This window comes from Ambystoma mexicanum, chromosome 13 (genome assembly GCF_040938575.1).
Source record: "Ambystoma mexicanum isolate Mex_15411 chromosome 13, UKY_AmexF1_1, whole genome shotgun sequence".
Taxonomy (NCBI): domain Eukaryota; kingdom Metazoa; phylum Chordata; class Amphibia; order Caudata; family Ambystomatidae; genus Ambystoma; species Ambystoma mexicanum.
In genome coordinates this window covers 389,777,012-389,793,492 of record NC_090938.1, presented here as the reverse complement: position 1 = coordinate 389,793,492, position 16,481 = coordinate 389,777,012, and the positions used below count along the sequence as shown (strand labels likewise).

Sequence of the window (16,481 nt, the reverse complement as noted above, 5' to 3'; positions counted from 1 at the left end):
GTTAATACCAAGTGAGCTAATTTCTACGGTCTGGCTCTTGTATTACAATAATTATGCAAATGTCAGAGGAGGACAAGAGAACGGACTTACGCTACCATTTGATATAAAGATTGGTATAAGGCACGGATGTGCACTGGCGCCTTTGCTTTTTTCACTATACACTAATGCCTTGATAGATACCCTCATGGGTCTAGATACAGATGCACCGAGCATGGGTGGGCCAGAAGATAGCAGCCCTTCTTTTTGCAGGTGACACTAAAACTCTGAAAGAATTGCAAAAGTTAAATATGTTATTTTCTAATTCTGCCAAGGAGAGAGGCTTAAAAGTGAACACCAATAAAACGAAAGTCATGGTATGTAAGCCATTGAGGTTGAAGAGGGCCCCTCACCTGATATTTAAAGTCAACAGAGAGACACTTGAAACTGTGCATATTTACGATTATCTAAGCCCGAGAGTAAACAGTTCTTTAAACTGGAACCCACACGTCGGTAAGTGTGGCACCATTTAAGCACGCAGAGGGGGAAGCAGTCTTAAAATTCTCAAACCAGCACAGAGACAAGGTCATATCCATTGTCGCACTTTCACAATCTGAATGAAGGGCAGGGAGGCCATTGCAAAGGAATGTCACATGGCCTAGTAAGAACATTTGTATTGTCCTCCCTCTGTCTTCATCGGCACACCTTCACCATCCTTTCCCCTCACTCTCTGGCCGGCCTCCCTTGGCCCTCCTTCTACCCCCACCGGGGAGGCTAAGAACCTCTGGGCCATCTTTGACTCCACCCTTTCCTTCTCCGCCCACATCTCTGAGGTCTCTAAAAAGTCAAATTTCCGACTGCACCTCCTCAGAGGTACTCTGCCTTTCCTCTCCTTCCCCCAGACGCTCATGGTATCTCAAGCTCTGGTTCTCTCTAGCTTGGACTATTGTAACAGCCTTTTTCTAAATCTACCTGCCTCTACTCTCCACCCTCTGCAACTAATCCAGAACAGGACTGCGAGACTTGTCCTTGGCCTCAAGCCCTGGGATCGTATCACTCCAGCTCTGAAATCTCTTCACTGGCTCCCAGTGGATGCAAGGATTAAATTCAAAACCCTCTGCGTTGTCCACAAGGCTTTCTGGGGCCTGGGTCCAAAATACCTTCAGCTATCCCTCCGCAAATACCTCCCCTCTCGAGCTCTTCGTTCCTCTACCTCCAACTCACTCAGGGTCAGTCGTTTTTCTAAGAAACGAGCTGGGGGTAGATCTCTGTCTTCGGCTGGGGCCTCCCTCTGGAACAGCCCCCCTGCCACTCTAAAACTTGAGGAGAACCATCTCCGGTTCCGGAAGCACTTCAAGACCTGCCTCTTTTCTTCTGCCTTCGCTCCCCTTCTCCCCTGCTGATCTGTTCTCTCTTGGCACTGTGCACCTGGCCACCCTCCGTCTTTTGGGCCCATGTACCTGCTCATCCTGTTACCCTCCCGCACTGCCTCCAGGCCACCCCTTGCACTGGGGACTGTATCTGTACCCATACAGCCCCTCCTTTTTCTTCCTGCACTTATCGGACCTACCCTGTCTGCTGCCTTAAACCTAGCACTTGCAAATTGCTTTATTATTTATTTATTGTTATTTATCTGTTTCTCCTCTGCTTCGCACTTTCCACCTCTCCCCCCTTCCATGCACTTTTCCCCTCCCCCTCTCCCATGCACTTGCACGTTCTCAATGTCACTGGGCCTAGTAAGATCGCTGTTTTGTTCTCCCCTGTTCCCCTCCTTTCCTTGTCGCGCTCTGAAACACTTGTGTACGAGCGCGATAGAAATAAAATATCAATCAATCAATCAATCAATTCCCTCCCTCATCATGTCGTGCCTAGAAACACTTGTGTACAGGCGTGTTATAAATGACTTCTCATATCAAGACTGCCCCAAAAACAGTCTGTACAAGGAAGGGTTGAGAGTAATCAGGGGCTCTAAGCGCTGGAGCTTGGCAAAGGGAACCTTTCCACACCGAAAGGCTTTCTGGCATTCTTCTGTCCCTTTCACCTTCTTAGGGTACTTCGGAGAGGAAATTGTATTCAAGGGTGGTGCTCTGGTCCCATAGTGAGCTATGATATTCCTGTAATAACCAGCGAGGCCTAAAAAGGCTCTCACTTGAGTTTGAGTAGTAGGGGCCTCACAGACATGTACAGTTTGGACTTTACTAGATAAGGGCTTTATTTCATCCCCTCCTGTCTTGTGTCCAAAGTAGACCACTTTTACTCTGACCAACTTGTCACTTGCTGGCTCTGAAGATCAGACTGGCCTGTTGAAGAGCCTGCAAAGAAGTTCTTCCCAAGTCGAGCTGAACACTGATATATCATCCAAGTATGCCATGCAGAAGGTCTCTATCCCATTCAGGACATGTTTCACCAGTCTTTACAAGGTTGCAGGCATATTTTCCTAATAGAAAAGGCATTACCCTAAACTGGAAACAACCTCATTGTGTGGAAAATGCTGTTTTTCCCTTGGCACGGTCTGTTAGAGTGTTTTCCCAACAGCCTGATGTCAAGTGAAATGTACTGAGGAACTTGGCAGACCCAAGTCTATCCACCACTTCATCTTTCCTTGGTAAAGGATGGGCATCAGTCTTTGTGACTGTGTTCAAGGCCATGCAGTCCACACAGAATCTAAGTAACTGCCTTTGATACTAGTACAACTGGACTAGACCATGGACTGCTGGAGAGTTCAATTACTCCGAGGTCAAGCATTTTACTGACCTTTGTTTTTATGTGATTACTCACATTGTCTGACATCCTGTAACCCCTGCTTTTTACACGGACACTATCACCAGTGTAAATATCATGCTGTCGGCAAGGAGTCAGCCCTGGTGTAGTTGAAAACGGGGGCAAACTGAGTTAACAGAGCTTTTCCCTCCCTCTGCTATACCAGAGTCAGATGAGAAGAGAGTTGTACTCACTCTACTGTTCCATCGGAAGGGTGTCCTTGAAGTAGGTCAGGCCACGGTTCACTCTCCTCCTCATCTTGGCCAGGGGCTAGGAGCAAAGCACCTATCTCTGCTCTGGGGACATAAGCCGTTTGACGGTTGGCATGGAAGGCCCCAGGGGCCTCCTTGGGATTGTCCAGGTCTACCAAATATTTGACCTCTTCAACCTCGCCTTCAACCTTGGAGGGTCCAGTCCACTTGTCGTGTAAGGCTTTGAGACTTACTGGGACCATCACTAGAACTTACTAGTTTGGACTAAACTCCACCATGTTAGTTTTCTGGTCATACTAGGGTTTGACCAGGGCGTGTCCAGCTTTCATGTTCTCAGTGACTTCGGCCATCATCTGTGCCATCCTTCTTCTCAGTCCTAGCACATAGTCAGTGATGTTCACTGGCTTCATATGTGGAGCAGCCTCCAATCCTTTGTTGATTGGGGCCAAAGGGCCTCTAACCTGATATCCATAGAGGGGTCAAAGGTACTGAAGCCCATTTCCTCTTGAGGTACTTCTCAATAAGCAAAGAGAAGACATGGTAGTAGAATGTCCCACTTCCTGCGAAGGAGTTCCTCTAAAGCTCCCATCATGCTCTTCGAGGTTTTGTTAAACCTCTTTACAAATCCATTTGTTTGAGAATGGTAAGCAGTTGGGAACGTATATGATAGCCCACAGGTTTTCCACACGGCTTGCATGTAGTGGGACATAAAGTTGGTCTCCCTGTCAGATACCACTTCTCTGGGAAATCCTACTCTATTAACAATACCAAGTAGGGCCTTTGCAACTGCTTGGGCAGTTATAGTTCTCAAAGGGATTTCCTCAGGATATTTACTCACAAGGATATAATATAACTACAACAAGAATACATCTGTTGCCTCAGGAAGTTGGAGGTCCAAGGGGACCAACTATGTCGATCCCCACTCTCTCAAAAGGTGTTCCCAACACTGGGAGTGGCACTAAGGGTGCCATAATCTTGGTTGTACTTTTGCCAGACAATTGGCAAGTGTGGGAACTCTTGCAGTACTTATCTACTGCTGCACCAATCTGGGGCAAGTAAAAGTACCGTGATAACCTTTCCTTGGTCTTCTTGATACTCAAGTAAACCCGAAAGAGGCACCTCATGGGCCAACTGAAAAAGTAAGGGTCTATCTTCCTGGGGTGCCATTCAACGTCTGTCATCCTTTGGAGTAGACTCTGTAGGCTCAGTATATAGGAGGACATCCTCCCAGTAGATCCTATGCTTCCCAGGATCTTGCCCTTTAAGCTGGGATGCTGCTTGTCTGTGCAGGCCATCCAGAGAGAGACACTCTATTAGTCCCTTATTGAAATTCCCCTTAGAGGGTCCACCTTCAGCAAGTAAAGTCTGCACATCAGGATGGCCTCTAGGATTCAGATCTTCCCAGCAAGCTTGAATGTCCTCCACCTCTTTTTAACCACTAGGGGGATTTTCAGGAGATGCTGTCACCTTAGCTGGTGGTAGGGTCACCTCAGTGACCCTGGGCTTCTTGGTTCGTGGAGCCCTTTTCTGAATTTAGTGTTGGCTTTGATGCCATTCCTTCCTTTCAAGACACTGGATTTCTCCTTAGTCTTTGGTGAGAGGTCCTTTAAGCTGTCCTCTCTAGCCTTCCTTGTTTCAGCCCTTGCCTTTCTGACGTGTGGGCTCTGCTGTGCTTGAGACAACACCTAAGACCTTCAGGTCATTGACCAGGAGCCCAGTACCTGCCTGAACACTCACAGGAATCCTGACAGTCATATGGTTACACTTCAAGTTGACAGGCACTAGTAGGAGCATTTGGATAGGGCCACCTGCAAGCTTGGTTGGCCTCATAGGAGCCTTAGCTACTGCCTCTGGGCTGAGTAAACTCTCATCAGCCACTTTGATGCTGGCCCCAGTGTCTCTGATGGCAGATGTCTATACCCCATTGATGAGAAAACTGTCCTTAAAATATTCCTTAGTGTTATCTGGAATGGAATTGTATATGTTCTGACTCTCTTGTTCCCGTGACCCAAGCTATACTAATGTAACTCTGACCTGCACTCCAATTTGTTCTTGAGCTAGAGATTGAAATTTGGCACATGTCATAGGGGCTTCTCCCTCTTGGTTGAAGGCTAGGGAGACAGATTGGACCCCAAGGCTTCACCCTTATATCTGGGGTTGCCTTTCACATGGTCACCAGGCCCACATGCCACACATTTACTAAAGATTCTCTGGAATGAGGGTTTCTGGTAACCTGCCTCTGGTTTTGCTCCAGAGATTTCACTAACCCTATTGAATTTACTATGGTGTTTCTGCTTCTTGGTATGTTATTTTTGTAGCCCTCTTTGGATGAGTTATTTGTGGAGATCTCTTTGACTTCCTTCTTGTGCTTTTCCCCCCTCCTCTTTCTTTTGAGGAGCCCCATAATCCTTATGACTGACCCTGTTAGCTAAACACAAGTGAGCAACTACTGCTAGCTTCTTGGAATCAAATTCTTTTTAGCCAGCCAGATCCTGTCTCAATTGTGGGGAATAGACATCAAAAATGCTTTCCAGCATGAGGAGATTTCTCATGCCCTCAAAGGTTCTTACTTTGTGGCCTTCAATCCACCAATCTAAGTTTTTATGGAATTCACAAACCCAGGTGGCCCATAACATTCCATCTCTCTTCTTAAACTCCCTTAACCTTTTCAGATATTGGGAAGGGGTCTTCTCATACCTGGCTATAAGAGCTTGTTTGACCAAAATGTAGTCCTTCCTATATTCCTGTCTACTGCATCCATCTCCAAAACCTCATCACAGCCCTTCTGGGGGAGCCTAGAAAGAACCCAAATGACTTGATCTCCCCACTCTCATCTCGCATCTCACATGCTAATACAAAAGCTTTCAACCAATCAATCATATCAAATTCACCATCATACTGACTCACCAGTTCCTCAGGGAGCTTAGGTTTTCTGGTGCAGGAAGCATCCATACCAGAGGACCCCGAAAGTGAAGGAGAGTTACCAAAAGACATCTTCCTTATCTATTGCACATTTCTTTTTCTCTCAATTCAAGCTTTCTGTACTCCAGTTGCAACTCAATTTCCAAAACCATGGCTTTCTTTTTTTCTAACTCAAGGAGGACCTTGCGAAACATGGTATGTGGGTTCATTGGCATGGGAGGTTTGGTTGGAGGAGGCCTATTAGGTGGTGCTAAGTCTTCCTCAAATCCTATTTCTTCCTCTGCGCCCAAATTTGAGCTCAAATCACAGTCAACCTCAATGTCCTCCCTTAAATCAATATTTGGTCTCGGTGATACAGGTCTACTTTGGGACTTCTGGAAGGAAGTCTATCACCATGTGGATCAATTCACTTTTGTTTCCTTGTTTGGCTGAGGCCTCTTTTTTAATAAACATCTGTAAATTGCTCAACTTTGAGTGAAACAAGAGCCTCTTGCTTAAATTTCTCCATAATACTGTTTTGTTCAAGATACTTTTACACATACCTTTTCTGGAGACCATCCTTAGAGTATGGTTTCCCTGAACATTTGTATGTCCATGTTTCAGCGTGTCTATAGCTACACAATCCCACCGCTGTAACACCCCTGTTAGGAGATTTTTCCTATCTGTGACAAGTCTTTAGAAAGCCCACCTTGGATGTACAAGGGGACATCCCTTAGGCTCAGCCGTTGCTACCAAACCTTTGGGTATTTCAATCTAACCTAGGGGGTGCCCACCTGTTAATCCAAGGCAGGCTTTCTTTAGTCTTATCACAGATAGGCCTTTGGCAGAATCCCCTGAAAATATATATATATCCAAAAAAGCGAACAGGTTGATACCTTAATTAGGCTAGCAAAGTCATGTATTTGTTTGCAAGCTTTCGTAATCTTCAGAGGACTTAATCAGGCACAGATAGAACAAAACTCTTCTGTCTGAAGGACAGTCTGGCCCAAAGTGAATGGAGGTAAAGTGTCACCTTTGTCAGATGCAGTGATGAGGGCTGGGTAGTCGCTGGCCCGGTGGTATGCTTGCTGATGCCATTCACTCGGTGGTATACTTGCTGATGCCATTCACTCAGTGGTATGCTTGCTGATGCCACTCACTCGGTGATATGCTTGCTGATGCCATTCACTCTGTGGTATGCTTGCTGATGCCATTCACTCCCCATTGACATTCTGGCCTGGGGTGAAACAGGGAAAAGGGTCCAAGCTGAAATAGGAAAATGAACGGGAGCTTGGAATCATTCCCAAAGCGTGTATCGGGGCATAGAAAGGCCACAAAGGCGTGCAGTAGCCCAGTATGGAGAATTATCAAAAGTATTTCTTTCCAGTTTTCACAGAGGGTTTTTGTAGCAGCAGGCTGCATCACCCAGCAGGAGTTAAGGTCTATTGATAGGAAAATGAAAGTTTGTATTGTTCTTTAATAATTTGATGCCGTATGTATACCATATTTATTATACAAAGTCCAAAATGAAATGCTGCATATGGTATGTTTCACAAAACTAGCATACCTGTTGTATTTTTCTTCAGGACATGAGGTAGGGGTACTTCTCCTCTATGACCAGTGGACTTGTAGCACACACAGACTGTATCATGATCGACTTGTACCACGGATGACCTGCATCACACGTGACCTATTCCACACAATGCCTGCACACGACATGACATATATCACACCCAGTCTATGCACATGAGGCCTACACACATGCAGCTTTTGTCATACATTCTCAACTCATCCATCTTTTTTTTCCTACCCAGGACAGTCAGCTGCAGCTGGATGACGTGATGCGAGCCAATGATGACCTGAAAGAGAACATTGCCATTGTGGAGCGGAGGAACAACTTGTTGCAGGCTGAGTTGGAGGAGCTACGGGCCGTGGTGGAGCAGACGGAGAGAGCACGTAAGCTGGCAGAGCAGGAACTGATCGAGACCAGTGAGAGGGTACAGCTCCTACACTCCCAGGTGAGGAAACGTAACAGAACAGGGCGGGATCAGCTCCCCATCAAATGTGAGAAACCTTAATGGAGATCCTAACAGAGCCACTCCTACTCTTCAGATGAGCATCCTCAAGGGAGCACGGAGAAAAGGAGAAGTTCCTCTGTTTCTTATGATGGGGGCTCTATGGCGGTCTGAGGGATGGAACATCTCTCACACTGCAGTATGAGGGACTTCAACAGAGCTCAGATAGAGGAAGCGGCTAAAGCATACCAGCGTGAGGGACCACAAAGAAGCTCTGCTATAGAAAGCAGCTATTGCCACCAGGGTGATAACTACAGCATGACCTGAGCCAAGGGAGCATGCAGTGCTTCCACTCCCGTATAAGCAGCCTTCATGGAGATCCAGAAGGTGTGGACCATCAACAGGACACAGAGTGAGGGATCAGCTCATCCATTGTCCGGTGATGGGCCTAAGTGGAATTTCCATTGCTCCCCCTGGCCAGCCTTTAAATAGTGCATTCCAAACCACCACTTGTGCATGGTATGATCTACCCCACCTTTTCCTTCTTAAATGACAGCACTAAGGGGCTAGTTTTACACCGCGCAGTTATGTGTCCTACTTTCCGATCTCCTTTTAGCAACTGCCCCATCCAGTCTTGGCATGCTCCAATCAGTTTGTCCTAACTATATTGGTAACACAACTTCTAGAAATTCTATGGTGCCTTTACTGTAGATCAAGAATATCATTGTTGACTTACTGTAAATATGGAATCTTATTTGATGTTTGCAGTAAAGGAGGAAATATGTTGTCAATCAGTTTGGGGAGCCAAGCGTGTGTGAGTCTTAACGTGGAGTTGGAATGTCATCAGACACTCCCCTTAGAGGCTATAGCCCATAGGTCACACACAGGACATGAGTAATCCCATGAGACACTCACAGCTTCAGTCCCACTGGTCATTCACTGTATGGTTACCATTAGATGCTCCGTAATAAGAAAGAAGGTTGTTTGGAAACTTACATCAGAGGTGGAATCCCTTTGGTCACTTGCAATAGACACCGAATCCAATTGTACCCGTAAAAGAGTCATGCGCTCTTATGGTAGTAATGAAATCTCATTGGTCACTTTCTGTAGGCAAGCAATCATATTTGTCACTCTCAGTGCACCTGGAATCCAAATAGCCCTTCATGATATAGGAGGTATCTTTTTGAGGCCTCACTGTAACCCTCAAATCCTATTGGTTACTTTTTGCAGTGATGAAATTCCACTGATCGTTCACTCTAGAGGAGGAATGAAGTTGGCCACTCTCTTTATTGGTGACATTCCCTTGGGTCTTGACTTTAGAGGTAGAATCAGTGTAACAGTGGAATTCTATTGAGCTTTCATAATAAAGTTTGAATAACTTTTGGAATTACTGTTGTTCATTTACCTATACAGAACACCAGCCTTATCAACCAGAAGAAGAAGATGGATGCAGACCTGTCCCAGCTGCAGACCGAGGTGGAGGAATCCATCCAGGAGTGTCGTAACGCAGAGGAGAAGGCAAAGAAGGCCATCACTGATGTGAGTATCTACTTCAGGCCTTCACAAACCATATAGGCTACTTTGGCTGTCATATTGTCAGGAGCAATGCATTCTGGGGAATGTTCCGCAACCCCTGCTGAGGGCAGGATGTGATGAGTAGTGCTTGCCACATCCTGCATCCATCAGTGTATGTACTTGGGTCCCTTGATTAGCAGAGGGCACCTTCACACATAAGGAGGTCCAGGCAGCAAATGCCAGCGCTTTGCATCCAGCCTCTCTTGCATATCTATATGTTGGAACTGTGCCCAAATACCTAGGTGTTCATTGATTACCTGCATCTACACAGGTGGAGGACTATGTCAACCCTGCACACATGTGAAGGCGGGGTTTGCACTGTGGGTGGCTGTCCCTGAAGGGCCTGTCACTTGCAATTCATCTTTTTCATGTTCACCTTTTTTTCAGTGATGGATAGCTCAGGGGCAACGTGCTTGCCTTGGAAGCAAGACGACCCGGAGCACCACAGGTTCGATCTCAGGGTCCGTGCTTAGAAACCTCTGGGTATTAAGCACATTATAAATAACATATCATATCATATCAACCCCTCTGCCATGCCAGTGTGTTTCACTTGCGGTCATTGTAGGGCCAGCAGGTGTTTCGCATGAACGTTGCCTTCTTTACACATACCCCTGCACTGCACCACACCGCAAGCTCACACACAGACCAGACATAGGCAAAAGAGCCACAGGGTGAGTGCATCCCATTGTGAATCCTCTTTTGAATTAGGGATGTGGTCTATTGGGCGCTATTGACAACCCCACTGCGACACAATCACAACCCACAGATTGTGCATGAGGACAGAACTACAGGGACAAAGGAATATGTGGCAGCAGCTGCAGGATCTGTAAATACTCCCTTGTGCAACCTGGTACCAGTCTCCCCACTTTCCTGTGGCTTGGCACTATCAAGCGGGAAACATCTTTTTGTAAATTGGCCCCAAAGTCCACAAACATATTGCTTAGAGACCAGTTATTAAAGTATACATGTAACATCATTTAATAATCAACCCTAAGATGAAATAATGATTTGGAAACCAGTTATTTAGATCCATACATTCTTGAGAAACAAATATTCTTATATTAGTAAACCTTTAGTCAACCGATTTAGATTTCACATGCAAAGTTTTAGTATAGGGTAAAGGTATTCTTATTTCATCCAATATGGGCATCTGCAAGAATTATGCAATGCCACCTATATGTACAAGTGCCATGCCACTATTGTTGTGGAAGTCAGTACAGGATTAAATAAACAAATTAAATTAACATTTAATCTGATAAGTATATTTACTAGACTAATGTTACATCACATATAATACAACTGGTTTCCAAGTAATTCGTTAAGAGTTGGGCATTGAATTTCCTTGCCTTATTCTTTCAAAAGAGTTTATGTTATTTTATTGGGTTTTATACCATGCTCCGCCGCCACGTAAGCAATAAATCGGGGGACATTTTGTATTGGTCTTGATGATTTCTAGTTGCCATAATGTTTTGGCAATTCCTTGCTTAACAAACTGTTAGAGATCGAGTTGAGCTGCAAGCGATTGGTTATTCTGTGATGTCTTCTCACCTAGGCGGCCATGATGGCGGAGGAGCTGAAGAAGGAGCAGGACACCAGCTCTCACTTGGAGCGCATGAAGAAGAACATGGAGCAAACCATCAAGGACCTTCAGCAACGGCTGGATGAAGCTGAGCAGATCGCCATGAAAGGCGGCAAGAAGCAGGTGCAGAAGTTGGAGGCCCGAGTGCGGGAACTAGAGAATGAACTGGAGGCTGAGCAGAAGCGGGGCGCCGAGACAGTGAAAGGCGTCCGGAAGTACGAGAGACGTGTCAAGGAGCTGACCTATCAGGTATAGTGGGGCGGGGCTTCCAAGAATATTCTGGGAGGTACGCGAAAGATAGATGGTTATCAAATATAGGAAAATAGCTCCCAAGCAGATTTTGTACAATGGTGGCGAAACATATATGGCCACATCTTTTTCGAATATTCCGGAAAATGAAGGAGTCAAATGTACCTGTCAAGTATGGGGTACAAAGCCGCCAAGTTGGATCTGCAAAACAAAAATGTATATTTACCCACCTATTATGGAGGCAGGCCTTCTACTTGGTTCTGGAAGACGGGAATGATGCAATTACCAACTAGGTGTGGGGTTGAGGGCTTCAAAAAAGATTCTATAAAATGGAGTAAAATAGATTTACATTCCTAATATAGAGTACAGCGTTACTTCACAATTCTGGAAGATGTGAACATGCCTGTTTACTTACCAAGGATAGGAGACAGTTATGAACAATTATTCTGGAATAGAGGGGAGATGTATTTATACCTACCCCAAGATTGTGGAAGGTAGGGTGACACAAATGTGTAATTAGCATTCAGGAAAATATCCTAACTGGGGGAGACATAATATTCCTCCAGGTATGGGGAGTTTGACCTCCGCGAAGATTCTACGATGAGTAATTTTTTTTTACCACCAGCCATGGTCGGTAAGAGCAGTATGTATTTAGAAGCTCAGGCATATAATCTACCCCAATTTGTTAGAAGTAAACAATCAGGCCATGCCCAATGGGAATTCACCCAGGCAGCCATGGGCCATGCGACAGTGCTGGCATGGTCACATAGTCCGCCGCCTGCATGTCTCTGCTTTAGTTGAGTGTGGAGTGAATGGGCAGTAATTGCAGTAGTGATTTTGAGCCTTTGCCTTCCTTTCCCCAGACAGAGGAAGACCGCAAGAACCTGTCCCGCCTGCAGGACTTGGTGGACAAATTGCAGCTCAAAGTGAAGGCCTACAAAAGACAGGCTGAGGAGGCGGTAAGTGGCTTCTCCTACAATCGCTCAAACCGGCTGTCTCACAAGAGACAGTCGGAGGAGGTGGTAATAAGCTTTCCGTACCATTACTCACAGTAGCTGTCTCACAAATGATAGGCAAAGGCAGTGTATCTTTCCCTTCAATTACACAATCCAGCTTTCTTGTTGTGAGCAACACATGCCAGGCAGTGGAGACAGTACAAACCATTGTCTTCTTTATCTGAATGTCTCTGAAGAGACAGGTGAAGTCTGGGATGTCTCTTTCAATAACACCTTGTTAATCACATGCCTTCTTTAATGCTCATGTCTTGTCTAATGAACCTACTCCTTTCGTTTATCTCTGTTGTCCAATAACCTGCCATGCATTTCTCTTCTCTGCTTACTTTCCCGCCCTTCACCTACCTCTCCCTTATCCAATCTCCCTACTTCTTCTCAATACCTTTTCTAGCCAGCTGTCCTGCTCTTTTAACATACAGTATCAGTTCAAACTCCCTATCCCTTTACCCTTATCTCTTTCACCCAATCGCCTTGCTCCCTTCCCTCATCCGTCTTATGTTCCCACATGCCTCCTATCTTGTCCCTTTTTCCATTCCCAGAAAGCACATGTTGGCCATGCTGCTTCTTAACTACATGCCTCTTGCCCAGTCACATTTCTCATCTTCTGCATGTCTCGGGAGGCTAGCTCAGGGGCAACATGCTCGCCTTGGAGGCAAGACGATGCAGAGCAACACAGGTTCGATCCCCGGATCTGCGCTTAGGAACCTATGGGTATTAAGAGCATTATAAATAACCTATCATATCATGTCTCTTCACAAGCTACCTTCCTCTTTTACCACACCCGTCTTCTCCAATCCTGGTGCTTCTTCCCTCCATCCAACTCTTTTCAGCCATGATGCATAGTGTGAATATCAGTCTTGTTGGTTCACTATGCTCCCACCCCCCTCTTGTCCAATCACCTTGCTTTGTCCTAATTATCCTCCTATCCCTCCATCTCACTCCTTCCTTACATCAGGCCAAACCACCTTGCTACTTTCTCAAATCCCCCTTCTGCAGTTGCCTCACTCCACCCACACATCACATTTTCCCACTCACTGTGTTCCTAACTCACATCACTCTCGTCTAAACATTTTACTAATTTCCTGCATCCTTCTTGTCTAATCACCGTTTCCTATGGCCATTTTCATCCTATCCAGTCAATCTGCTCTTTCCCTGATTCACCTTTCTACTTACGAAACTCGCTTTGGCCACTATTCTTTTACACCCCTCATCTTCCCATTAAATGTGCTGTTTTGTCCCTTACTAGGAAGAAGTAGCTAACGTCAACCTGGCCAAATTCCGCAAAGTACAGCATGAGCTGGATGAGGCCGAGGAACGGGCCGACATTGCTGAATCGCAGGTCAACAAATTGCGTGCGAAGAGCCGCGACATTGGAGGAAAGGTGGGTACCAGGACTTTCCTTAACTGAGGCCACAATACTTCCAATCCAGTGTTCTGCAATGGCAGTAGTATATCACAAATCTCCCTGTGTGCAATGTGGGTAATTATCTCTCTCCTACACCTGTATATTGTGTCCCAGAATTCTGTCCATCCCACTCAGGCCTATCCTATCCCAGAGTAGTCACTGTCCTAAACGCTCATATTCTCTGCAACAATTCTATCGGTCCCAAACTGGCCTATCCTTTCCCAGAATCCTCTCTATCCTAAACTGTTGGCTCATGCCCAACAATCCTCTGTGTCCAGCACCTGCATATACCAACACACCATCATACTCTGTCTAACACAAGCCCATCATGTATTACAGTCCGCTGAGTCCTATACTACCGAGTCATAACCCAGAATCCTCAGTTGTGTTCTGGCACATGCTATTGAAGAATGCCTCCAGATTTTCACAGCTTTATCATACTCTGCGATCTTCTCGGACCTGAATTGGTCTAACCTTTATCAGCATCCTTAGGTTACAGTGACATATCCTAATGCTGGCATCGACTGAATGCCACGCCATTATGTAATATACCCAATGGCCCTCATTAGGACCCAGGCGTTAAGGGGTTTACGGCGCCGTAAACGGCGCCGACCCTTAACGCCTGATTCCAAGGTCCCTTTGCGGGATCGTGATTTTAACGCCGGCTTTTTGCAGGCGTTAAAACCCATGCCGCAAAGGGACCTTGGTGCTATTTACGGCACCGTAATTTACGGTGCCGTAATTAGCGCCTTTCCCCATTCCCATTATGCCCTATGGGCAAAAATGGGAATGGGGAAGGGGCCATTGGTGAATGGGGAATTACCGCCCCACTCACCTTGGAATGGGGCGGTAATTCCGCCATCCACCATGGCAGAATCCTGACCTTAGCGGCATGGACCATGGTGCTATTAGAACCATGGTCCTCCGTCAAGGTCGTAATGAGGGCCAATATGTGTTTCCCTGGTGTTCTACACCAGAATCCTCTCTGCTCTGTGGCACTGGCAAAGAATTCTCACAGCCCTTTCTGTTCTACAAAGGTATATCCTGTTATACAATGCTCGCCGTCCTACACTGCCACGTAGCCAAGAATTCTCTCTCTGCTACGATGGTCAGGCCAATGCCAACATCCTCCCTGCCCTGCATCTGTGTATCCTATCCCAAAATCCTCTGTCTCATCCAACTACACTGGCATAAATAAACATTTTGCACCCGTCTCCGTTCTACACAGGTATAGCGTATTTCATAGTTTTCTCTCTCACCCACAGGCGTAGTCTATCCCAGAATGTTCTGTCCTAAACTGGCGTCTTCTGCCCCAACAAACCTCTCCGTGCAACACCAACATATCACATACCATGGTCCCCTCTGCCCTATTCTAGTGAGTCTTTTCTCACAACTCTCCCTGTCTACTTCGGGGTTTGACACCTACTTGTGGAGGTCAAATTTCACATCATTAGAAGTGGGTGTAAAAAGGTTCGGGGCTCTATTTAGTGCTGGGTTTTTCACACTGCATGTGACTCCTTGCCCAATCACTCATACAGCGTCCAAGATTCCGATCCAGATTGTACTCTCCCAGAAGCCTCTTGTCTTGCTCTGTGTATACTATCCTGGCATTCTGCATTATTTACACAGCCGTATACTGTCTTACAATCCTCACAGTCCTTCATTGATATTCAACTTCCAAGAAATCTCACTGTTCGCAAAGTCTGCTCTGCCCTGCGTATATTCTCTGATAACCATATCGTCCAACACCAGCGCAAGCATATCACAACCTTTTCTGCCATGTAGAATATATTCTATGCCAAAACTCTGATCTCTCCAGCCACACTTGCCAACGTGACCCATTCCAACCTGTACATGCGTATCTAGTCCTGTTTTTTTAATTTGCATTCTGGGACTTGTAGTTCCACTTTCCCATTATATACCTCGGACTACAAGTCCCAGAATGCATAGAAGAAACCAGGACTGGATAAGCACCTACAGATTGGAATGGATTATGTTGACAACTATGTCTCCAGCACTGCCCAGCACAGTATTCTGTACCCCACAATGGCAGACTGTTTCCCCAAACCCACTCTGTTGAACATTAACTAAAATACCCCACACTCTTTACTGTCACGTACAACAGCTCGTAACCCGGAGACTCCCTTTTTCATTGTACTCATGAATTCCTTGATTCTACTTTTCTTTCTCTTCCCCAGAAACTGCAAGATGAAGAATGAAAACACCCCTGTATCCGCTCAAACAGCTCGAGGGGGGCGCAAAATCCACAGTGGCAGCCACCTTGACTGTGATCCCTCCTGGCCATCCTGTAGACATATTTCCCTAAATAAAACTCTGTGTGGCACAACGACTGATCTCTTTTTTAAAAAAATGTTTTTATTTGTGATACAGTCAACATTTGACTTTTCCACAAACAGACAAACACAAGAAAGTCATCAATTTACAAGACACACAAAGGTACAAAAGAATAAAGAAAAAAACAACAGAGCAGTTAATACAGCAATCATGCTACCAATCAATCATAAAATACTGATAGCATTCGTTATCGTATAAAAAAATGAAATTTCATGAGAAGAAACAAAAATAAGACTAAGGAAATTTCCACATGATTCACAGGATACACCCCCACTACATTGATTTAATAACTCAACATTTCAAATTCATTATGACGTCTATTGCTTTGAGAAGGCTCAAACTTCAATTCCAAACGGAGGGGACCTGTAAACCTTCAAGGATTTATCAATATTTCGATCTCCTTTAGCAATCTCAGGACTTCCAGCGCCAAGAAAACCGCAT

At 45.6% G+C, this 16,481-nt stretch overlaps 1 protein-coding gene across 1 annotated transcript in view; it reads left to right on the top strand.

The window, feature by feature from the left end:
• Positions 1-16,032, top strand: part of LOC138521256 (myosin-6) — a 149,569-nt gene extending 133,537 nt beyond the window's left edge. The window contains exons 33-38 of the mRNA XM_069633953.1: positions 7,664-7,867; positions 9,278-9,403; positions 10,992-11,267; positions 12,131-12,226; positions 13,527-13,661; positions 15,884-16,032. Of these exons, the coding sequence (XP_069490054.1) occupies positions 7,664-7,867; positions 9,278-9,403; positions 10,992-11,267; positions 12,131-12,226; positions 13,527-13,661; positions 15,884-15,904 (858 nt within the window). The 3' untranslated portion in view covers positions 15,905-16,032. The remainder of the gene's footprint in view (positions 1-7,663; positions 7,868-9,277; positions 9,404-10,991; positions 11,268-12,130; positions 12,227-13,526; positions 13,662-15,883) is intronic.
• Positions 16,033-16,481: the final 449 nt, after the last annotated feature.